This window comes from Thunnus albacares, chromosome 1 (assembly GCF_914725855.1).
Source record: "Thunnus albacares chromosome 1, fThuAlb1.1, whole genome shotgun sequence".
Lineage (NCBI taxonomy): Eukaryota > Metazoa > Chordata > Actinopteri > Scombriformes > Scombridae > Thunnus > Thunnus albacares.
Window position 1 is genome coordinate 16,248,080 of NC_058106.1, and position 24,762 is coordinate 16,272,841.

Consider the following 24,762-nt stretch of genomic DNA (forward strand, 5'->3'; position numbering starts at 1 on the left):
ACTTGTACTGTGTGTTCAATGGTGCCTTATCTTAAAATGTTAGTACACCATGAAGAACCCACGGGCTACATACTGAATATAGTATAACAACCCTACACAGAAGTAACACTGCTAAGTTGTGAATAACATTTCCTCAAATGAAACTAGCATATTTCTCATGCGTCCTCCTTGTCACCAAATACAAATGTTTTGTTTAATATGTCTGTTTTTATCTTCATACTTAACTGACTTTATGTTTGTGTGTTTTTCCTGGGTTTCAGTGACGTGCCCTACTCAGGAGGTAACATCACAATCAGCCTGCTGACCCCAGGACCAAACCTGAGGCCAGGCTATAATGACTTCTACAACACTCCTGAACTTCAGAAGATGGTACATGCCACCCAGGTCAGGATACATCTTAGTGGACAGTACCAGACCAGAGCAGCTGGGACGAACCAGCGACACAGATACTATGCCATCAATGAGATCACCATCAGTGGCAGGTGAGGTTTACAATAATTTATCCAGAGAACCAATATAAGTACCTCATCTGTGTCTGAAAGTTGGTGGTATTGTGTATTATGATAAATGAAATGGAATTTAAATTTCCAATCTGGAATTTAATTGGATATGTTAATCTATGGTATATATAAATAAAAGCCTTGAAGAACTTAACTTGCACACTGAGTAGAATTTTGAATCATCATACCTCTAATATAGTTATTTTATACCTTAAAATGCAGGTAAGTAAGAATTAAAGGGTTACTCCAGCAACCTAGTATTATGCTCTCATAAATTTGGGGGGTTAGGTAAAACAGATTTTAAAAGTAAAAAAATATAATTAAAGCAGCATAGACTGAAATATCTTGATATTTACTCCGTAGTATGGGTCAAGCACCAGTAACAAAATGTATCCTATATTTCCCATAATGCAGCTGGATACTGTCTGTCAGTCATCAGACGCTCCCTGCCTAATTAATCTCCACATCTTTCAAACCCTGATGACAGTGTACTGTACAACCTCTTCAGGGTTGTGTTTTAAGTTTGGAGAGCTCCCTCCAGAAACACAGAAAACATTACACAACTGTTTTCACAGGATGTTTAGTACTTCTCATGGCAAGTACACTAAACTTCATAGAGTGAATGAAGTTATCATTAATATTCATAAACTAATACTTTAACTTTTAAGTGTTTTTACATCTTTTTGTGAGTGTTTTCAAGTTCTTTAATGAATGTAGGGAAATCATCACATGTTGCATCATTCCATCTCTTATAGTCCTTAAAGTGTAAGAGTCATAATTGGTTAAAGGGGACCTATTATGCTTTTCTTTATTTTGTGTTATATATATATAATGTTACAATGTCAAATGTTCATATTAAAAGTGGCAAAAGTGTCAAATAGTGAGGTAAAAGTAATCCCTGTGAGCTAAAAGCTCAGGCTTCAGACTGCTCTGAATTAACTATTTCTCCTTGCATTAGTTCTAACTGATCCTCTGAACAAATAGCTCCAAATATCTCCATATGTTGTTGTGTCAACCTGTTTTTATTGAAGAATAGCGCCGCTAACGGCTCTGATAATTTGGTGATGAACACATTTTATTTTCTAGAATTTTTTCACGATAAAAGTCTCCAGTTATTTAGTTATTTAAAAAGCTTTTAATGTGAAGCAGCAAAAGCAGGGAATGTTGGGTTTTCATCAGCAGTAACTTAACACATCAGGCTTCTGGAAGTTGGCCAATCAGAAGAAAGTGGGCTTTTAGGGAGAGGGGCAGAGGGGAGGGGACCTAAAACGGCTCGTTTCAGACATAGGCTGAACTAGGGGGCTACATAAAGGACCAGTATAAGATAAATAAGGAGTTTTTTGAGCTGTGAGTCATGCAAAGCTACTCTAGTAGAGTCCCAAAATAAAAATATAGAGCTGGAAATGAGCATAATAGGTCCCCTTTAAAAGAGACAATTGAAGATATTTTGTTAGTGTTGGTTTGTTAGAAGAGTGTTAAAGCTCAAAAAATATTTTTGACAGACTGTTGAGTTTCAGCAGAGCTTTTCTGAGAGTAATTGTGAACACATCTCTTCATTAGACTGACAGAATGACTGTTTTTATATGACTGTGGTAATTATAGGATTATGCAGGAGGCAATCATTTCTAACTCTTACTGTCCCTCCCCTCCCTCTAAGCTGTTTTAATTAGTAGCTTGTTACACTGAAGTAGGAGAAACAGATTTAGAGCTGCTGAAATCTCATCTTTGCATTCTTTACCCCTCACCATCTCCCCATTCCCCCCCTTTTCTTTCATTCTTCTTCCATCTCTCTTCATTCCTTATAAAGCATGTAAAAAGGCATGTTGGCAAGAGAGAGTACACTCATAACTTAAGCATGTGTGTATATGTGTGTGTGTGTATGTCATTAGCATTGTTTATCCTACATGTTAAAACAACGTCCCCCTTATGTTACATTACGGCATGTTATGGTGGCTATATTTTCAAAAAAACTGTATAGTAGGGGTGTAAAGGTACACAAAATTCACGGTTAGTATGTACCCCGGTTTTGGGGTCACGATTTTTTTCCATACGATTTCGGTGCAGCAGAAAAAAAAAGAAAGGTAGAAAATAACATCCAACAATGGGTCAATGGCCAAAGCTATTACTGAAGCAGTTTAGTTGTGCTGCAGTGGAAAAAGAAAACAACTTTTCTGTTTCTTGCAAAGAGTCAGGACACCTGCTAACAGCTGTTTTATGCTGATTTATGGTCGCTCAGAACTGGTTACGATGTGTTTTGTCCGACCACGTTGGAAATCAAATGTGTTTACAGTTGTGAAGTGAAGAACGGCTTCACTCAAAGGTGACCATCACAGCAAGGGGAAGGGGACCAAGGGGACTGGGAAAAGTTTCAAACTGAACCGAACATCCTGTACCAAATGGTTAGGGACGATTACACGAACTGTTACACCCCTACTGTATAGTATTAAAAGTCCCCCTACTACAAAAATGTGTTTTTAGGGCCTGAGCCCAAAGGGCGAAGACCCTATTCTATTTCGTGTATTTGTTTCTTTCTTCTTTATTATTCCACCACTTCAGCCCTAAATTTGTCCCCCTAAACATGCTCAAAAACTCACCAAATTTGGCAGGCACATCAGGTCTGGTGAAAAATTTGATAAAATGTAAAAATTAACCCTCAAAGTGCCAAAATGTGCTCGAGAGCGCCACCTACGTATCTAATATGGCCGCCACGGCCCGTAGGAATGTCGTAGAGAGATTGAACCAAAACTCAATTATTCGTCTCATCAAGACCTACAAATCATATGCTGACACCCCTGACCTAAATCCAACAGGAAGTCCGCAATATGCCCATCAAAGTATGACTTTGCGCCAATTTTGGACCCCCAAGAAACGCTATCTCCTCCTAGGGCGTTAATGGTATAGACTTCAAACTTGAATACATGACTGACCACTTTGAAACCTGTATCAATGGATTCGCGACGAAATTTCCTACGAAAGAATGTGATTTTTAATGTAGGATTTGGCCAAAGTCATGGGATTTATAAGGATATTTCACAAGAAGAGTGACATTCTCCTCTCCAACTGACAGGGAAAGAGAGAGAATAGGAGAGGAGGGGGTTGAATGGAGCTCATTGAGTGAGAATGACAGTTTAGTGATAAAGTGCTGCAGAAAAATAAAATCAAAACTAAAATTTGTAGCTCTGTACTGCAGTTTTTCCTTTTTAGGGCCCAAGCACCTAGCGGTTCACTCACACTCTCTATTCAAATATTTTTTTTCTCTGTCAAGCTGCAGTTATTTATTGTCTCTACACACCTGACAGTACACATTTCAATCAAACTTTGACCAGGTCATGTGGGTTAAAAGTCTTTACTTTTCTAAAAATAAACTTGATGAAATTAGGAAATTAATTTGTTTTACACACAAACTCATCAAAAGTTTTCAAATTATTAATTAAAATTACAGTGAAAAGGCCCAAAACTTGCATAATTTTGATGACACAGGTGTGAGCAAGACAGACATGTCTCACCCTGCAGAAAATTGTCATCCTCACACCGCTGAGTTTTGATGTTTCATCCTCATTTCCTCCATGACAGAGGAAATTGCTATAACTTTATTGTACATGCTCCAGTCTGCACCAAACTTCGCATGTTTGTAAAGTCAGACCTGTCAGCCCAGGTCTGGAGACATCTACACGCCCGTGACAGAAGCCCTTGGACTGCACCGCACCCCGACGTGTGCAAGGGTGCGAAGGCCCATTCAACGCTGCTTGCAGCTTTAATTCTTCTTGTTCCTACAGTTTGATGTTTGAGCTTCACTGTGCAGAATGATGTATGTGCAGAGTTTGACACTAGAAGGCTGTTATCACTTTCATCTACATTAAGTGGAAAGTTTCTTTGTGCTCATTGAAAATCTGATTTTAAGGGGTGGGCCTACAAGCAGGATTTGTGACATCACAAATAGTTTGGAGCCAATTCTGGTCTAATATTCAACTTAAGCAAGTGTGATGTGAAGCTTGAAGCCAGTGAAGTAGGAAACATCTGGTGTCCAGCAGTTAAACTTCTGAAATGAAATATATTTGCATATTCATAGATCCTGGATTTTAATGAGGGAGAACGAGGAAATGTCATTTCAGGGTTTTTGACGTGGTAATTATACTTTTTTTGTAGAAAAGCCATATCAGACACTCATTATTGTTCTAAGCAGAGTATTTTAGATGTCTTAATATATGTCTAGAGGGGATCTTTAAATATAGAAAGTAGATTTCCTTAGGTTATTAACAGAGAGACTGGGGTTACAGTGTCAGTCTCATCAGTATATTATTCAGTATTGCACCTGACCCAGGACTTTTTGTTATTAGGGTATTGTTAGTCTCCATATTATATATATAGTTTTTTTGTATTTATATCAGTTTAATCTGAATGATAAAAAGTCAGCATTATTTGTGTGGTACGTTCCAGCTTGAAGGCTCTTGTAGTTTATGTATTTCCCACCAGTGAGTATGTACTTATACATTTATGACATCATAAGAAAAACATTAAAGGATAGGTTCACCCTTTTTAAGTCCATCTTAAAACAATACTCACACGTCCACATGTAATCTATTCTAGCGCTGTAAGTGATGGGAGACAAAATCTATTGTGCTATTTCTGTGCAAAAATTGATTCCCAAGTTTAAAGCTAATACGAGGCTTCAGCATTCTAATATAGACAAATCAAGAATCAAGTGGGTAGCTACCACAGTCTTTTTTAGTATCAATACTTCTTTGTCTGTGAGAATCACAAAGAGGAAATTTTGTACTGAAAAGACTTTGAAAGATAGCTACAGCTGTTTATGGATTTTGTCCCCCATCACTTGGATTTAAATTGCTTTAGAAAGGTATCTTTTTGCGACCAATATGGACAGGATGAACAATAATAACTACCAGTAACTCTTTCACTGTACATATTGGCATGAGAGTATTATTTCTAGACAGACCTGAAAAAATGTTAACCTATCATTTAAGATATTCGTGTGATTTTTTTTTTTTCATTAGAAATGTCTTAATGGCATATTGTTAAGCATTCTTAAATGATAAACCCAAAGCCACCATTGTAAATGACAGCACATTATTGTCTCTGATGTTTGTAAAAGTTGTATTTATTCCTTTGGAAATTGCAAGTTATTATCATTATTTTAAATATGATAGTCTGTACCTGAGTTACTAATTCACTGACTGAGTGATGAAGTTACACCATTGCTTGGCCGAATGCTGCCACTTTCTGTATTTTAAATTAAAAGCCCTCTAGCGTTTCATACACACTCCAATCATATACTTGGTTTTGACCTAGTCTTGTTGTATGTGAGTATAGCAATGTATTTGTCATTATTTTCAGTGTTACATCAGTGAGACAAACAATCTGTAGATCTCAAAGGCAATGAAGCTAATTCTTATATGCTCCGAACGATTAGGGCTGTAGTCAACCAAAGAAAATCTTGGTCGACTAAAATCGTACATAATCTTCAACTAATCGATTAGTTGCGGGGGAGGGGGGGGGTTACGGGACAGAGTGCACAGTGAACTCAGCAGGCACATATTTCTCTGTTCTGTATTTCGCTTTTTTGTGTCGTCAGGTTAGGCTAACCCATCGTTGCTAACTTTGGAGCTAACTCCCTTCACTTTTCCAGTACTTGGAGAAACAACAGACGTGACTTTTTAGCATTTATCAACTAACACACTGTATTTTGTACTGTACATTTACTGCCAGACTGACAACTTACTACTAACGTCTTCCTCTGATCCGCTCGCACCCACCGTCACTTCTCTGCTGCTCGCTCGTTCCCACTCGCTACGCAAACATTCTATGCAATGCCGTATTACTTAACAGAGTTACGCTACCAATACTTTCCCAGGCAACGACACAGAGTTTGACTCACCTACCGAACAACACTGCACGGAGGCTCCCGAACGCTAATGATTTCCGAATGAATGGATATTTGGCGTTAATTCTGGCATTAAAAAATATTTTTTTGGCCTGGCGGGGGTTCTCAATGTTATACTTGTGGGAGAAACACTGATTTAGCAAACGTTCAGTAAACGCTTGGTAAACGTTGAGTACAGTTAGAGCCAGCAGTCTCCATTAGTTTGGGCGAGTTCAAAGTTATGAAAACAACGGGGGTGTTTTGAATACCCCGTTTTCACAGGTAATTTGTTAGTCTGTCCCTCCCGCTGCAGGAAATAATGGATTAATCCTAGAGAGCTATTGATGTAGCACTTTCTCATCATGAAAGTAACACGGAGATTATTCGACCAATGAGAATTTAGTTGGACGAGAGCATATTGACCAACTAATCGACTAGTCGACCAGGAGACTACAGCCCTACAAACAATACTGTACAAAAATACATTTTAAATTTAATAAGAAATTAAAAAATTTCAGTGCTTCAGACTTGATTAATTTAAACAGCTTGTAACAGGAAGGGGCATAAAGAGAAACAGAGGTGAAAGGATACATAGAAGAAAGAATAAAAGAGAGAAAAGCAACTGAATATCTGAATGAATAATTAAATCACTGTCCTGCCGTGTGTGTGTGTGTGTGTGTGTGTGTGTGTGTGTGTGTGTGCACACGTGTGTGGAGGGAGAGATGGAAGGAGAGAGAGAGAGAGAGAGACAGAACAGGGCTGTCTGCTACCTGTTATGTTGCTCTGATAATTCTCAGGATGGCATTTATAAATGTTGAATGGGAGCTTCCTAATGGCACTACTGCTGTTCTGTGGAGGGATGGAGGAGGTGGACAGCACTCTGAAGGGGGGAGAGCTTTGGACATGTTGTTTGCTTATCTTTTTGTTGTTACATTTTGTTGTTACTTCTTTTTTCATTTGCAATTTCTCTATGTTCAAAGTTTTACAATACAATCTGTTTCTCTCTCTCTCATTCTCTCTGTTCCGTCTTCCCCTCTCTCTGTCATCTGGGCCAGATGTGAGTGTCACGGCCATGCAGACCACTGTGATACCAGTGTGGCTCCCTACCGCTGTCTGTGTCTACCTGAGACCCACACAGAGGGAAACAATGTAAGTAACAAACATGTGATCACAAAAATATGCACTTTTAAAACCAATTTGTAACGTTTAACAATGGACATCACACATGTTAATGTTTCATACAGTATGAAGTTATTAGAGAGTCATGTTAAGAGTTAGAGTTCCACCCCTACCTAGACACAAAGTTGTGACACTGCTGCACACTGCTTTCACTGTGGATTTTTCTCAAGTTATCAATAGGAGTATTAGATTGTGATATTCAGCATCAGATGCTTCATATCATGTGCAAACAGACACAAACACACACATGCTCACACACACTGAGCACAGAGGAATCCCCCTGGGGAGAATCTCCTCATGGTCTTAATTAAGCACTTTCCTTCCTAGCGACATAGAGAGGACTTCTCTAATACTGAAAATTACACACACACATTTTTTGAACCCTTCCTTTCTGTCCCTCTGTGTAAAGTGTTTTTCCCTCCTTTTACTTCTTTTTGTTTAGTAGAGGAGTGTTTTATTCCTCATTTGCTGAGAAATCAATTGAGCGGAGTTAACTACCTTGCTTTTGGACAGATACTGCATACCAGTGGTGCCAGACAATTCTGCTTTTCACTGGACCGCTATCAGTGCGGCCAGGTTACAAAATATGACAGTATAGTGTATGCTGTTGAAAAGTTACAGTAGAGTGGAGTGACCCATATTTGATAGTGGGTCACTTCTAAATAGACTCCACTTGTTTTATGTTGCTGTCCTTTGAGAAAATGTATCTGTAGCTGGATGACAGGTAGGATAGTAAGACAAGGGGGAGTTGGGACAGATAAGATACAAAAATGAATATGCATGACTTAAATGTTATTCTAATAGTGTGTATTTGAATTTTGTTAATATTAGTGAGCATTAATAGCATTCAGTCTAATCAAGGCTACTTCATTCATCACATGTAGAGATGGAGCTGCAGCACAGCTTGTAGCCACATTTAAAACTGCAGCAAAAAAGAAGCCTTGGACTGAGTTTGACATCTCCATGAATTGTTGGAATCCTTCATCAACCGGCTCTCAGTCCATGGTGGTTTAGAGTTGGGTTAAAATATCACAGTTGGCTGCATTACTTTATCAGAAAGAGAGTAAGAAAGTAGAAATTAAATTTGACTGTGTCTGTTTCTGGTCACAGTTGCTTCCCAGTTTTCTTGCAGCTTGAGTGACACCCCCAGTTAATCCAATAGTATGATACCACACTGGTATGCTGCAGTATGTTAGCTTGAGTTCTGATTTCGAATTTGTGTGATGTAAACCACCTCCTTCTGACCAGGCCTTTGCTTGCAACCGTACTAATACAACTTGTCAGGTAATAGTAGGCATCACCCCAATAAAGCCTCCAGTCGGTCAGCAGTGAAAAGTTTAGTATGACTGCTCTACCTCACTGTAGCACAGGGCAGCCTGCATTATTCACTACTTATGTATCATTCATACACCAGCGCGCGTGCGTGTGTGTGTGTGTGTGTGTGTGTGTGTGTGTGTTTAGACAGAGCCAACAGAGGCCATTAATGCAGAAGTACAACTGTCAACAAGCACCTGTTCAATTGCTTCTTTTACTTACCCATTAAACTCAAATAACAAACACCTTCCTACACGCACTCTAGCACTGAATAGTTTTGATAGTTGTCGTGTTTGTCTTACACGGACTCCAGACTCAAATGAAAATTGTCATGTAAAGCACACATTGTCAAGTACATGCCGTCATCCTGACTAATGCAGATAAGAAATCTCTTTGCTTCCCTTTCTCTCTTTTTTCACCCTTGCTATCTCTCTTTTTTTAACATACCACTTTTCTTTTTCCTCTCTCTAGGTCCCTGTCTCTATCCTCTTCTCTTTGTCGATCACTCTCTCTCTCTCTCTCTCTCTCTCTCTCTCTCTCATATGCAGTCTTTCTCTCCAGGGTCTCAGTTTAAATAATGTCTCAAATCGACTAGAACAATGACATTCCCTCAGCATGCATCTCTAATCAGCTCTCTTTCTCTCTCTGTGTTTGTCTTTCGCTTCATTTCACTCAGCCGTTTTCTCTACTCCCCCTCACTCTTTATTGCCTGGCTTTCTAAGTATTTAATTCATTCCTGTTTGACTCTGTCTCTCATGTTTCATCGCTATCTTCCTTCTATTTTTCTTACAGTCTCAGGTCTTAGCTGTCCTTGCGACATATTTTTCTTCTTCTATCATACATACTGTACAGTAGTTCTTATGTGTTAGAAAGATGTCATGGAAATAAGCAATATGGATATATTTCTATGTGGTTGTGTGCATGTTTTATGTAAATTCCTCTCTACAGGAACTCTTCTGTGAAAGACATTAGTGTATATAGTATGTGTCTGTGCAGATTCCTCTTTGTGTAAGCATTCTGTACGTGATGGTCTCTCCACTTTGGTGTGGGCACGCGTATAAGTGTGCTCGCGCCTGTCTGAGTGCACATTTTCTCCCAAACCTGACCATGTCATCTCTCTGAGTGAATATTCAGGACCTTTCTTCTGTCTCTGTAATAAAAGGCTGTGGGGAATATTAGCGTTTAATATTGCATGCGTTCTGTTGACTTGGATCGGCCTAGCACCATGACGGATGTTGTACTAATCTGCAGAATTTCCACAGTGACATTAAAGTGACAGAAATGCTCAGACATGTGTCAAGATGATCAACGGGGGCTTTGGAAGACACACACTTAAACTCTCTCTCTCTCTCACACACGCACACACACTTAAACACATGCTCGCAAACGCACACACACTCCCACTTTCTCACTCTGTCTTTTGATTCTTTCTTATGTGCACTCTGTGTCAGACTTGATCTCTCATTCTGTCACTCTGTCTCTGTACGTCTCTCCACAACTGATGGATTCAGTCATGTCTGAAAGCTATATCATATATTCTATTGTACATCACATCCCACACTCTTATTTTCTGTTGTACAGTGTCTTTGTACTTTGATGGATCAGAATAGTATTATGGGTACTTTAATGTTGTCTGATATTAGTGTTACAAAAGTGAAAATGTATCTTCTCGGTTAATACTAGTCATTACCTTTTTCTTGTGTATCTTCAGGTTGATTTGAATGTGAACGTGACATCAGTGAACAAATTGTGCATGTGTGTTTATGTATTTCATCGGTGGAGTACTAGTAGTAAGAAGATATTTGGAAGTCTTTCCAACAGTGACAGTTTTTAGATCCAGAATTTAAATTGAGAACACGATTTAGGTTTGATGAAGCAGCATTATGCAGAAGTATTGACCTACTGTATCTAAGGTAGTTTGTACGAATTTTGTGCGTATTTTTCTGTATGTGTTCACATCTGTGTGTGTGTGATAGATATTGATGGCTAGTGACATTAACTAGGGTTGTCTGAGATCTCTGTGGCCAAAGTCTGCCTCAGCAGCAGATTTTCACCTAGGCAGGGGTTAACTGGGTTAACTTCAGATACGCACAACACAAGCGTGTACACACAAACATACTTACGCACACACACACACCAGTGGCACGACCTTTCCAGTGAGAGCGTGAAATTGGTCATGGCATTTAGGATAGGATGAGTTGCCCCAGCAGATTAACACACACACACACATATAAACACACACACACACACACACACACAGATGGTTGTGTCAGGCCATCTGAATGTCCACATATCCATTAGAGTAGGAGTCCTCACTCAGCAGGTTTTGTCAAAACATTCAGATTGAAAATAAGATGTTATTCTTTCCTCTGCATCACAGTCCACCACAGCACACACACACTAACTCACATGTTGGCTTAACTGTAATCTTTTTTTTTTCTTTTTTTTTGCATTAAACCTGACATGCAAAGAAATATTTGGTAAACTACTATAGGTAAAATGTATACATAATGCAAATTAATAACTGTCATTTTATATGATGTGTGTTGAACTATATGATGTTTTCATCTACTGAAAGATAATGACTTTAATGACTCTCTTATCTTTTTTTTTTTTTAGAAAAAGACTAGAATATCTAGAAATTTGAAAAAAAAATCTGTCTGTAGCATCTCACTCGCTTCATTCTGTTGCATCACAATTCGTCATGAGAAGACTGTCTTTTGCAATGAAAGTCGTAACAAATGAAGAGTTCAGAGTCGGGCTATTGATGAAGCACTGACAGAAATGCCGTGGTATCAGTGGAACAAACTTAATAAATCGGTTTTCTAATGAATATAAAGATAAAAGCAATAGAATTAAAACCGTGTAAACTCAATCTTAAGTAGGTGCTGTCCTTTTTTTGCTGCCGTTACTGTGTACAGATGATGGAGCGCCATCAAAACCTTTTGTATGAATAAGAGAATGAACATGTGCACTCTTCTTTTAACTCCCAAACACCAGTCCCTCGACTAATTAGCAGGCTGGGAGAGAGGGAAGGTAACGCAATGTTGAATGAAAAGAAAAGAGAAGAAAGAAAAAAAATCCTCTCCCTTTCATTTAGTATGGTAATATTTCCTGCTCACATACTCACCATGGCTATGAGAACAAGCAGTTGGGGGACGGTAGAGACAGGGGGAAGTGAGCGAGGAAGGGGAGAGGTGGGAAACCGGGTGAGATATACAGAGTGATTTGTTTTTCAGAAAGAGAGGAGATAGAAGAAGGAAGGAAGGGTGGGAAGATGGAGGAGGCACTGAGTTTGAGGGGAAGAAAGAGGCATAAAAAGGGAGGGAGATATGGGAGAGGAGAAGGGAAAACTCACTACATCTTCCTCTTGAACTCATCCCCAGCGGATGAGAGGAAGAGTGGGATATAGCAAGAGCTTTCTGTTCAAAGTGCAGAAGGAAAAGTACCTTTGATATGTGAAACGTTTTTGGGCACAGAGTCGCCGATTGACAGGCAGGCGAACAGAAAGACAGACAGATGGGCAGAGGGGGAAAAGCATCACGGACAAAAAAGAGGCAGGTACAGTAGTTACTGTAGGTATGACAACAGATAGACTTGAGGTCAAACAGCATGACAGACAGACAGAACAAACAGGAACATGCAAACAGCCCAGCACTCCTGTGGAATTACATGTCCCAAGACACACTCTCCTGTGTGTATGTGTGTGTAGGTCTTTACAGGCTTTCTGTTGTTTTTTTTCTGTCTCATGTGTTTGTGTGTGCATGTGTGTGTCTCTGGAGAATATCCTGCTGCTTCATTAGGTCCTGTTAATAATCACTCAACAGGGAACAACGCTATGGACTATGCTCACACACGCACACACACACACAGACACACACACACAAAAAAAACAGACTTTATCTTTGTTCATTCTGTGGATAAGAAGTGTGTTTATCTTCTTAAGTCTTCTTTGTAAATGAGTAGACAGTCCACAATATTTCAATATATTCCTTTATTATTTGATCATGTATGGTCAGTCCAGCAGCCAAACTGAGAGGTAATGTCAAATTAGAAGAATGTTACCAAGTTTTAACACCAGAAAAATGAGAAATAAATTACAATTACTTAAAATATATTAAGATTCTATTGTGGTGTACACATGAATGATGTTGGATAAGTTGAATAAGTAAAAATACAGTGATGCACTGAACAAAATTATGTTAGGACTGTGTAATTGTGTGATTTACTGTCCAAATGTCTAATGATCTGCTAAAAGACCAAGACCAATACGAGACCTTAAAAGCACTATGTGGAGTTATTGACCACTAGTGGTGCTATGGAGCAGTGTTTTTATGAGTTGGTCACTGTTATACTTGTATCGTGCACGTATGGGCGACGCTGTACTCATTCCTGCTGCTGGTTTCATTTGCAAAGAAGTGTAGCAATGTGCCCACATGTGCCCACAAAGGCAGTGATGAAGAAGACTGCAAGCTGGCAAACATAGATGTTAGCTTTGCATTGAAATATTTTTTTAAAAAACAGCTTTGCAAATGTTATATGAGAAAGGAATTGAATTCAACACATTTGTTAAAGATCAATGATATACACATTGCATTTTGTTTAGAGTGTGTGTGTATCGGTCCCGGGCCCTGTGTTGTGTTGTAGCTACACATGGGAGCTTTTGTCGTCTCCACATACTAACATGGATTTTATGATCTCTCTTTCTTCTCCTGCTTCCATTCTGTCCCACATATCTTGCTTACACACTTGTGGATGGTCTTTTGTCCCTCCTGTTTTAGTCTGTAAAACACAAAGGTCTTTTCTTTTTCTCATTTTTGTTCACACCAGTTTCCTGCATTTTTCCCTTCCTCCTCTCCCTCACTAGTATACAGAATAAGAGCTCCCTCCAACCCCCATTTCCATCTACACTCTCCCCCTCCCTTCCCCCTCCTCTGTGTGTCATACATAATAGGCCCAGTGCAGGTCTGCATGTGTCACACATGGGAGGAACTCCTGTGTTTTTTAATACATTTTTAATCCCGCCATTTGATGCCCCCCTTGTCCACCATAATTTGTACTGACTGCTGAACAAAATCAAAGGGCTTGTACTTGCTGCTTCTCGCCTCTGCTGCTCTTTGCTACAGAAAAATGCATTTTTTATTTCGTTTTTTTCCCCCTTCTTCCTCCCCTACACACACCTTGGTATGTTTATTTTGACATGAAAGTGGGCCTGTGTGAGAGCGCTGGCTGTTGCAAGTCACTCCTCATTAGCGATCTGATTTCCCTATGCTGTGTGTGTGTGTGTGTGTGTGTGTGTGTGTGTGTGTGTGTGCGTGTGTGTGTGTGCATATTTGTGTGTAAATGTACTGCCTCCCTATTATATAGTAGAGAATACCTCTGTGTTTTCTATTCAGTTATGTGTATTATTCTTCTCTCTCTTTAGATTTTGATTTACATGGGCCACTGATTTTCTGTTTCCTCATCTCTCTCATTCTGTTTCTCTGCGTTTCACTGTGTCTGTCTCATTCTTTGTCTTTGTTATATAAAAGCAAGTATTTTCATATGTCATGGGACCGTTTTTCTATGCATACACATGCACGCAGTCATTTTGAGTAAATGCACAGTTGATGTGACAATTTTTCATGCCATTGCTTAATACAAACCATTTTATTTTAGTTTATATTAATCCTAATCTTTTGTCAAGGGATGTTTTTGATTTTACAACACAAGGGTGTGATTCATTTCAATATTATGTTGTATTCTCTGTGGGGAAAGTGCTTTTGATTATTGTTTCAACTTGCTGTGTGTATGTGTATGTGTGTGTGTGTCTGTGTGTGGGTCCTCACGTGTGTGTCCAGGTCTGCATCTATGTAAACTCGCATCCATGATTACATTCATTCATTTTATAACTAGATCAGATTCTTTCAGAAAAAAATTGACACTACAGTAACCCGAAATGCTCAGATAGTAAGTTTTCTGCCAGCTGCTAAGTAGTTGTGTTGAATTCTAATAACAATTATGCCAACGTATCCTTACAGTATGTTAGATTGCATTATGATTAGATAAATGTCTGTACGTCTGTATTTATATACTGTATGTAACTGTTTTCTACAGTGCCAGCATTGTATGCCACTCTACAATGACAAACCATTCAGGCAAGGTAACCAGCTCCAGCCAATGAGCTGCCGACCTTGCCAGTGTCATGGCCATGCCCACTCCTGTCATTACGACGTTCGAGCTGATGACCAACCAGACGAGCACTATCGAGGAGGAGGAGGCGTGTGTGACAACTGCATGCACAACACCACGGGTACGGTGTTAGCTATTTTAACAAGAATCGCTCAAATTAAGAGGCAACATTCAGTCAACAGAGAGAGAACTGGATAATTTAACTATCCTTTCATATTTTATAAGAATTACATTGATAAATAATGAAAAAAAATGCCTGCATTGTTTCAAGTTTGTTTGGTCAGCTGTGCAAAGAGGTTACAACTGTGTGAGTAAAATATAGGTAAAAATAGACAGTTTTACACAAGTCAGTATTACATAATGTAAAACTGGTTTAAGGAGTCCTTTAATCTTATTATTTTAGACCTTCTCAATGGTGGCAAATGGAGTAAGAGGGCCATCGGTTGTTGTCCATTGTGTAATTGATTAGAAGAGCTGGTGGTGGTAGTTTTAATTGTGAGGGTGATTATGTCTTGTCTCATGCTGCTTACGTATTGGCATATTGTGGCTGACAGTCATGTTTTTATTTCCAGCAAAAACACTTTCCCACCGGGACAAATAAGAGTAAAACCTGAACTTTTATATCATGAACATCTTTCTTCATTGCTCAGTGGTTTCTACTGATTCCCTGGACTTTTTATGCTCTCTGTCTCACCCCGCATCTCTCTCTCTCTAACAGGTAAAAACTGTGAGCTGTGTATAAGTGGGTTTTTCAGGCTGGAGGACTCTGATCCCACTTCAGTTTATGTGTGTCAGCCCTGTAACTGCCACACTGCTGGAACGGTCAACGGCAGCATCGAGTGTGCCCAGGTACACACCAACACATATAACAAATCGTTGATGAACAGTGAAACCACACTCCCCCCGCTGCCTTCACTTTTCCTCACCAACCTGTTTTCTTCCTTCCTTCCTTTCTCCTTTCTCTCCCTTTCATCTCCTTCCATGTTTCTCACCTCCAGGTAGCGGGTCAGTGTAAGTGTAAAGCTGCTGTAACCGGTCGTCTTTGTTCAGACTGTTTACCTGGGTGGTATGGTCTTCAAGCCTCCAACCCAAAGGGCTGCATCCGCTGCAACTGCAGTGACATTGGCGTCATCAGCAGCTCAATAGTAGGAGTTCCAAGCTGCCATCAGGACACAGGACAGTGCCGGTGTAAACCCCATGTCACAGGTACGCAGACCGCTGACACACCTTGGAGAAAACCTTGGAGGTTTTTAAAGTGGTCACCTTTGATATTCTTATCTTGTTTTTGATTGTGATTACATATTTGATGGTAAGTTACCGGTGCTGTAGTATTTTGCACTGCACTTTTCAAACGTATGTCAGAGGTGTTATGTGGTTGCTTCTTTTTCTTTCCACCTGCTGACACAGAACTTTACCAGGAGGCCTTAACACATATAAAGGTTCATGCAATCTTCCCAGAATCCCACCCAAACAAGCGTGGTGTCCTCATTATGGGTGAGGGTTCAATTAAGATAAGGAAAAGATAAAAGGATTTTTTAAAGGGGGTACTTTTAAAGAAATATCTGTAATCTGTTCAGACTTTTGTATTTTACCACCGCAGCATACCTCTTAAATGCGAAACGTCTTGTCTCTAAAATAGCTTCTCTTACTAAATGTCCCCCAGTACTTTGTGATAACTTGAGCTTTTCATTAGAACTAGTTACTCTGTTTAATTGTCCAGTAATGGCGTCTTAATTAATACATAGACTCAGCTGCTCATTGGGGTGCACAAACAAGCAAAAGTGTATATACTGTGTGCACACACCAAAACAGGAATGTGTATATACACACACTCATAAACACACACACATTCATATCCCAAAGTGTTTTGCCAGCCAAAATAAACAGGCTTTTCTGCTGGCGGTGCTTCCAGCCGTTGTGCTTCTCTTTGTGATAAATGGTTTCACTCTCTCCCCTGTGTGTCTTTGAAGAGCACGCTCGTATGAAATGCAAAACCGGCCAACGCTCCTCAACTCAACGTATCATGGTTATTGCTAAGCCTTACTATCAAGGGCCCTCGGTTGTGTGTGTGAGTGCGGGCATGTGTATGCGAACTTGTTAATGTGTGTAAGAGTGTCTGTTTATGTATATGTAAAAGGGAGAGCGTCTGGATGTGACCATGTGTTCATGCACTTTTGTCTTTGCCTAGCTGTATCTATTGTATGTAAGAGTTTCTTTGCATGTGTGCATAAACATGTCTGTGTGTGTGTGTGCATGTGTGTGTGCATGCATGCCATCAAGGACTAAGCTGGTATTTAATTCTCTAATTCAATGCCAAGTTGATTAAAACAAACTGCTGCAGCCCCTTGTATTTTTCACACTCCTTCTTACAAGACCCACTTTCGTTTTTTTCTGTCCTTGTTTGTTTGCTTGCTCCCACAGGTATTTTTCAGAAATGAGATTTGATTATGGCAATTTATTACCGCCAAGCTGATACTTTGAGTAGAGCAATGGCAGGCACGCTTCAGAAGGACGGAATTGAAATGTGTGCACACAGACACACATGCAGACACACACGCACACTCATAACAAGGTGCCAGAGTGCAGTGTGTACATAATAGTGTTTGAAATGGTGATGCATGAGCCTGTTAACCAGCTGGCTACTGATAAAAGGGCTGGGCCATGTCCCGAAAAACACACACACACACACGCACGCATGTGCACACGCACACCCCAAGACAAAATTACCTCCTTTCTGTTCTATATTCTAAGACATTGAAATTCTCTAATTTGCTCACTTATTTATTGTCTTCTTACTTTTCTCTTTTCTTCCTCTCTTCGTTTCTTCTCTAATCTTTTGACTTCAAAAACACTTAGCCTACTGTTATTGTGCTTTTTGCAAAAAAAGGGATTCATTAATGCCAACTTGTTCAGCTCAGTGTCTAAAATATTAAAAATATATATACTTTTCCATCAATGTTTATTATAATGGATGTGGGATTTTTTTATAAATTGTATAGTTTTATTGAAAAAAAATTCACACAGAGTACAATATATCACAGTATTGTTAGGGTGTAAGCATCAGTCTGTCAGTCTGCATATTTACGACCAACACACTCAGATGTGCACACATACCTCGGCGCGCACATACACGCACATACACGCACATACACGTAGACACAAATCTTCACTGCCCCTGCACTACTATGAAATATGATCTATGGAGAGAAATACTCATATCTATAAAATCATTTAAGTGGGAAGACCAGGGGAAATGCCAAGTGTCTGGCACACACCGAGTAGGACAGACACGCACACACATTCGCGGACACACACACGCTCTAAGCACTAACACGGATGTACAGGTGTGCTCTCATGAATGTATGTGCACACACACACACATTGATACCCACCCACCCACATATGAACACGGGCTCCCTCATAAACGGCTGTGGTGACCGCGTTGCCCCCAGGCATCCATTTAGGGACAGATTGCCTGTCATGGAATACGTATGGCATATTCAAATAAGCCCTGCTCGCTCACACTGCATATCATAGTTTAACTAGCCTTGTAGCCTAGCACTGCTGCCATAAAACCTCCTACAGTATGATCCATTTTAATGTTTGTTACTATTCAATAACTATTAACAGTAGTATTAACAATCTAAGAAATTATTTGTCAGAATAAAATCCTGAGCATAAGCAAACTAATTTTAACCTATATTTAGAATAGATAAATTAATGCATAAATGAAAAAAGAGCAATAACTGAAATTGTTAATTGGTTCATTTCACAAACTTTACTGCCTTGTTACTTTTTGTCATTGAAATTATGGAGAAATTTTGAATATTCAATTATGGAAGGCCTTAAATGTTCACATTTAACTCTTTTATAAGAAGCTGCATTCTTAAGTTTTTTTTAATGCTCTGAGACTAAATCTTGTGAAACCTGTTTGAATGAAACATCAAATATTTTGGCTACAACCAGAAAAAAAAAAGATTTTCTTTATGTGCTCATTAAAAGCTAAGCCCTGGGAAGTGCAAGGTTTTCTCCAGAAGTGACGAAAAGGAACTCACCTTTTCTCGTTTTTACACCAGATGGTAATTTAGTATTATTTTTATGTTCCCCTATCCATCTTTCCATCCTTCCATCTCCTCTTTTTCTTTCCCTCCATTCTTTTCTTGTAGTTGCTTAATTTATTTATTTTCTCGCTCAGTGAAATTAAGTGTTTGGCCTTAGGTGAGTGATCCATCATATATAGAGGGCCTGGCCCTAATGATGGCAGTTTTATACACTCACCCACCATTTCTCTCACTCTCTCTCACTCACTCACACATATGCACGCACGCGCACACACACACACACACACACATACATGATTAGAAACAGAGAGAGGCTAAACACTATTTTGTCAACAAGCAAGCATCATATTACTTTTTAAATTCTCTGTTTCATTTCTCTGAACAGGTTTTTAACGTTCTTTCCCTCTCTCTCATTCTTTCTTTCCAGGTGTTTCTTGTGACCGCTGTGAGTTTGGTTATTGGAACCTGTCCCACCCAGACGGCTGCATCCCATGTGACTGCGACCCCTTGGGTTCCCTCAGCCCGTACTGTGAGCCTGAGGGGGGGCAGTGTGAGTGTAAGCCCGGGGTTGGGGGGCAGCGCTGTGACTCATGTGGCAGCGGTTTGTATGGTTTAAGACTGGAGGGATCCTGTACTCCCTGCAACTGCTCACAAGAGGGGACAGTACCTGGGACAGACTGTGATCCTCACACAGGACAGTGTGTGTGTAAGGCAAGTTCAACTTCATGAGTTTTTGTTATTATGTCAAACATTGTGACTTTCCATAATGGCCATGTTCAACAATCAGAAAACCCCATCTCAGATTGGCCAAAGCAAAGACAACCTCTTCACACTAGATTGCAATGTCACTGGTGGCCACTAGCCAGTGAATTGCAGTTACATTCTGACAAGATATAAAATAGAAGATTAAGGGAAGGATGACTCATGTATATTTTTCATTTTTCAAACAACACAGAAACTTAAAATCAATATACAAAAGCTCTTGAACTTTTTTTTTTGGCATGGACTCAGTGAATTGACTGACCAGTTCGTCACCTTATTGGCCTCAGGCAGTCATTGTTAAACATCAGTGTAACACTTTGGTAGTTGGAGTTACTACAATGTTAGCATAACACTTCATCCACTGCTCATCCAACACACAGAATCATCTTTCTTCACACCCACTAATCTTTTGTCCGCTGTCCCTCACTCTTTGCGACACTCCCATCATATCTCCTTCTTTCTTTTTTAGGAACATGTGGAAGGCCATCACTGTGACACTTGTCGTCATGGTTACCACACCCTAGAGCATCGAAACTCCCTGGGCTGTCTGCCATGTGTGTGTGACATCAGTGGCACTGTGCCAGAGGGTGTATGTGATATGTGGACCGGACAGTGCCCATGCAGAGATGGGGTGGAGGGAGCGCAGTGTACCAACTGTGCCCACAACTACTATAACAGGAGTTCAGACATCCACAGTAAGAAAACACAGAGCTGAAGACAAAATACATCCAAATTTAAGATGGGTTTTTCACTAACAGATTAGATACTGTATATATCGTTCATGCAAGATTAATTTTCTAAAGACATATTTTGTTTCTGTTTTGTGAAACTATTGTGTTGTTGTGTAAACAGTGACCGTTTGGGAGAAAAAGTCTCTTCTGATGTTGTTTTGTGTCCTATCAGAGGGGTTGTCCCAGGGTTGCGTACCATGTGTCTGTGACCCCAGAGGAACAGTGGCAGGGTCAGTCTGTGACAGCTCTACAGGGCAGTGCATTTGTATACCAACACGCTATGGAAAGGACTGCAGTAGCTGTCGACCCGGTGAGTGTGTTATGAATAATGGATGACATATGGATCAAAAAGAAATTTAAAGAGTGATTGGATAAATAAATAAAGTGGTTAGGTAACTGCCCAAAAGTTATTACCAGAAATAAAAAAAGATTTTGAAGAAAATGATGAAGAACAATGGATGATACTCCAACATTTTTGTATTTGTTCTTGGTGTATGTGTGTGTGTGTGTGTGTGTGTGTGTGTGTGAGTGTGTCTGGATTGGCTTGTGCCTTGTGCCAGATCTCCACTCAGTGATTGTCCTGTTGGTGCCAGGTCTTAACAACATCACCATAGAGGGGGAATATTGCATCTTCTCACTCATCTCACTTTGATTTTTTTGTGTACATTAGCTCATGAATTGTGTGCGTGTGTATTTGTGTTTAGTCTTATGGGACAAGCGGTAACAGATGTTGTATTGTGTCAGTAATGGAGAAGGACCAACAATATATTAAGATTTACTATAAACACAGTATGAATGGATGTATTGATGGCAGGATGTTAGACAGAAACAGAACACACAAGGTAAGATTTATTATCTCACAAATACCCCCAAAATCAAATAAAGCTAATATTCAGAATGTTTATGTGGTAACATACATAAACAATGTTTCCAACATGGTTTCATTATTGTTGAAGTCCATTCCTTCAATCTCTGACATTGACCATCTTAATTTCCTCTACTGCCAATTCATGACACTGTATACATGTTATTCAGACATTTCTTTCCAAGTGGCTAAATAGAATATTTCATTTGTTTATTAGTTGCCAGGCTTTGAGAAAAATTAATCAAATTTTGAGCATGGCGTGCTTAATGTAACCTCACACACACTTATTGGCTTTGTTTTAAATTATATTACAAATAAATGGCATATTAGGAGGCAGATTAAATGGTTGCTTCAAAATTATACCAGATTGTGTTCAAAATCACTCATTTACTGAATAAGGATTTCTGTGTAGAACACTATAACACTATATAATCAGATGTTGACATTAGTCAAAAAACATATTTGACACTATTCAGGATATAGACTATGTATGATGGCTTGTTCACAGTTTTGTGCGATGCATAGCCGGTACTTTTGAGCCTATTACATAAGATATAATTATTTTCACTAGAGAAGTATTGTATAGAAAACACTGGTACAAATAGTCGTCCATATAGACATCAATGAATAATTTTGTATGCAGACACATATAAATGATCTCAGAATTCATCATGGATTCAACATTTTAGAGATGTAGAGTAGGAAGGCAATAGCAAAGAAGGAAAAGAACGAATCAAAGAAGGAAGAAACTAAGAAATAAAAAATGTACATGAAACAGATTAAAAAAAAAAAATAAAATGCTAGACAGTCGGATTCATAATTTTCCTTTTCTTATGTTTGTCTCTTTCCAGGCTTCTACCTTTCTACAGATCAGAGTATGTGTGTGGAGTGTGACTGCCATCCCATGGGAGCATCACAGCGTGGTTGTGAGAGCCAGAGTGGACAGTGTGCGTGTGCCCATCCCTCGGTGGGAGGGAGACGCTGTGACCAGTGTCGTGAGATGTTCTTCGGATTCAACCCCGGCCTGGGCAGGTAACTCCCGTAAACTCAGTCTCACACACACTCACACACACTCACACACACACACACACACACACACACACACGAACAGATAAAATCCATATCTGCTGGTCGTACATCCTGTAAAACTTTTTTTTTTTCCATTAATTGCACCACCTGTACATACACACATGCAGCTGCACATGGAAGCACACACATCAGCAGGTGGGGTCTCTGTGAAGACAGTTTACAGATAGATAGGCAGACATATGACTTACATGAGTTAAGAGCTGCTTTGACCTTTACCACTCATGTCTCTACCTGCAGGCTATCTTACACACACACACACACACACACAAACACACACACACACACACACACACACACACACACACAACTTAAAACACACACACACACAAATCTAACTGTACGTTGTTTCTTCCTATGCAATACCTGTGCACACACACATCCTCTCAACAGTGTGTCATAGCAGATAGATGGTCCACAAACTGACTAGTGGTCCACAGTGTGCGTGTGTGTGTGTGTGTGTGTGTGTGTGTGTGTGTGTGTGTGTGTGTGTGTGTGTGTTAACTGACCTTGCCTGATTGCTGTGTTCTCCAGCGTTAAAACATTAAGGATGAGATCCGGCTGTGGCTGAGATCTCTTCACAGTAGAGAGAGATGGAACGATGGAGGGAGGGAGAGCAACAGAGTGATAGTTTAATAATAAACCCTGAGGAAGATCGATGTGCATCGATATGTGTTCATGTTGTTTTTATCATGTAACTAATATAATAAAGGCTTTTTAAGTTTTGTACCTTGACAAAGCAATGTGCCTTTGGGGAATTAATCCTCCCTTTTTGTAGCTTGCAACGAGAGTAAGAAAGTGATGCATTGGGAATGGAATAGTGTAATTAGCAAAAAATAGGGGATGGGAAATGTCCTCACATGAGTATATAATAAGAGTAAAAAAGAAAGAAAAAACAGTGTACATGGTATGAGGCACAGACAGTAATCATTTATACCAGTGTGATGAGTTTGTACCTGTTCCTTTCTTCTCCTTTTAATCTCCCATTTTCTCTCTTTGTGTGGAAGAATGACAAATAAAGTCTAAGGTTATTACTGCTGAATCCTTTTCGTGTGCCCAGAGTCGCTCCATAATAAGGATTTCTTCATCTAAATATCATCAAGTAATTTATCCTCCTCCTTCAATCAATAGGTTTTACACAAATTAATTCACACACACACACTCATCCACACACAATGTGAGCAGTTGGCTGTAGATGTGGTCCAGTGTCTCTATGTGTCTCTGTGGAAAACCAGAAAAATGCTGACTGCTGTTTCCTACTTCACAGGGAAATATGATAGTAATTCTGTCTGGAGGGATTAAATATTGGCATATTCACATATTCAAGTACACACATACACATAATTTTACTGTAAAGGATTACATGTGTAATATTCTAATACTTTAAAACCTTTAGATTAACACGCAGTTTGTGTTAGTGGGACCTAAACATCTTTTAAAACAGTTTCTAAATTATTACATGAAACAATATGACACTTTTTTGTTAATTTGGCCACACACCCTACATCACCTAAAATTACTGTTGCTTGATACTCGTCATCTTTATTAGCATGTTATACCTCAATAAATACTCACAAAATTCTCCCTCTCCCTCTTTCACACACAAACTGTAGTTTGAGGCTGATGAAAAAAGAGAGAATGGGTGTGATGTTGGTGTTTTCTTTCTCCTTGGGAATGGAGTGAAGGTCGAGTCACTATGGCTTTCGTGTGTATTTGTACGCATGTGTTTTTGAGTGTGTGTGTGTGTGTGTGTGTGTGAGCACCAGTTGACAGGACAAATTTGTGGCTCGTTATGAGGCTGTGGCTTTTCACACAGCAATAAAGAAAGTGTAGCTGTGTGTGAGAAGGAGAGACAGAGCATGTGTGTAAAGTATGTGTAAGCGTGTGTGTGTGTGTGTGTGTGTGTGTGACAGTAATAGGGTTTAGACAGTTTCACTGTCTCTGACACTGTAGGGTGTGTAGGTGAGTGTGAGCCAAACATCTTCCAACAAACAGATTGTGGTGCACATGTAATGTATGTGTGTTTATGCGTGCGTGTGACTGCGTGTATGTGTGTGTGTGTAAAGGTGTGAGGTGGCTGGCCGGATGATCACCCACTGCCCAACCCCAGTGAGGGTAACACCACACTGGTGACCCAGACACATACACTGTCAGTCACACGCACACAGGCGCACGCACACACACACACACACTTTGACAACTCTGAGGGGGAATA

The 24,762-nt window shown here is 39.6% G+C and overlaps 1 protein-coding gene across 5 annotated transcripts in view; it reads left to right on the forward strand.

Annotated features, from left to right (window-relative positions):
- ush2a (Usher syndrome 2A (autosomal recessive, mild)) overlaps positions 1 to 24,762 on the forward strand; it is a 237,482-nt gene that overhangs the window by 42,789 nt on the left and 169,931 nt on the right. For all 5 annotated transcript variants that reach the window (XM_044346023.1, XM_044346054.1, XM_044346031.1 and 2 more), the window contains exons 11-19: positions 261 to 482; positions 7,434 to 7,527; positions 14,968 to 15,163; positions 15,761 to 15,891; positions 16,041 to 16,248; positions 19,531 to 19,814; positions 20,335 to 20,560; positions 20,769 to 20,906; positions 22,313 to 22,493. In XM_044346023.1, coding sequence (XP_044201958.1) covers positions 261 to 482; positions 7,434 to 7,527; positions 14,968 to 15,163; positions 15,761 to 15,891; positions 16,041 to 16,248; positions 19,531 to 19,814; positions 20,335 to 20,560; positions 20,769 to 20,906; positions 22,313 to 22,493 — 1,680 coding nt within the window. The remainder of the gene's footprint in view (positions 1 to 260; positions 483 to 7,433; positions 7,528 to 14,967; positions 15,164 to 15,760; positions 15,892 to 16,040; positions 16,249 to 19,530; positions 19,815 to 20,334; positions 20,561 to 20,768; positions 20,907 to 22,312; positions 22,494 to 24,762) is intronic.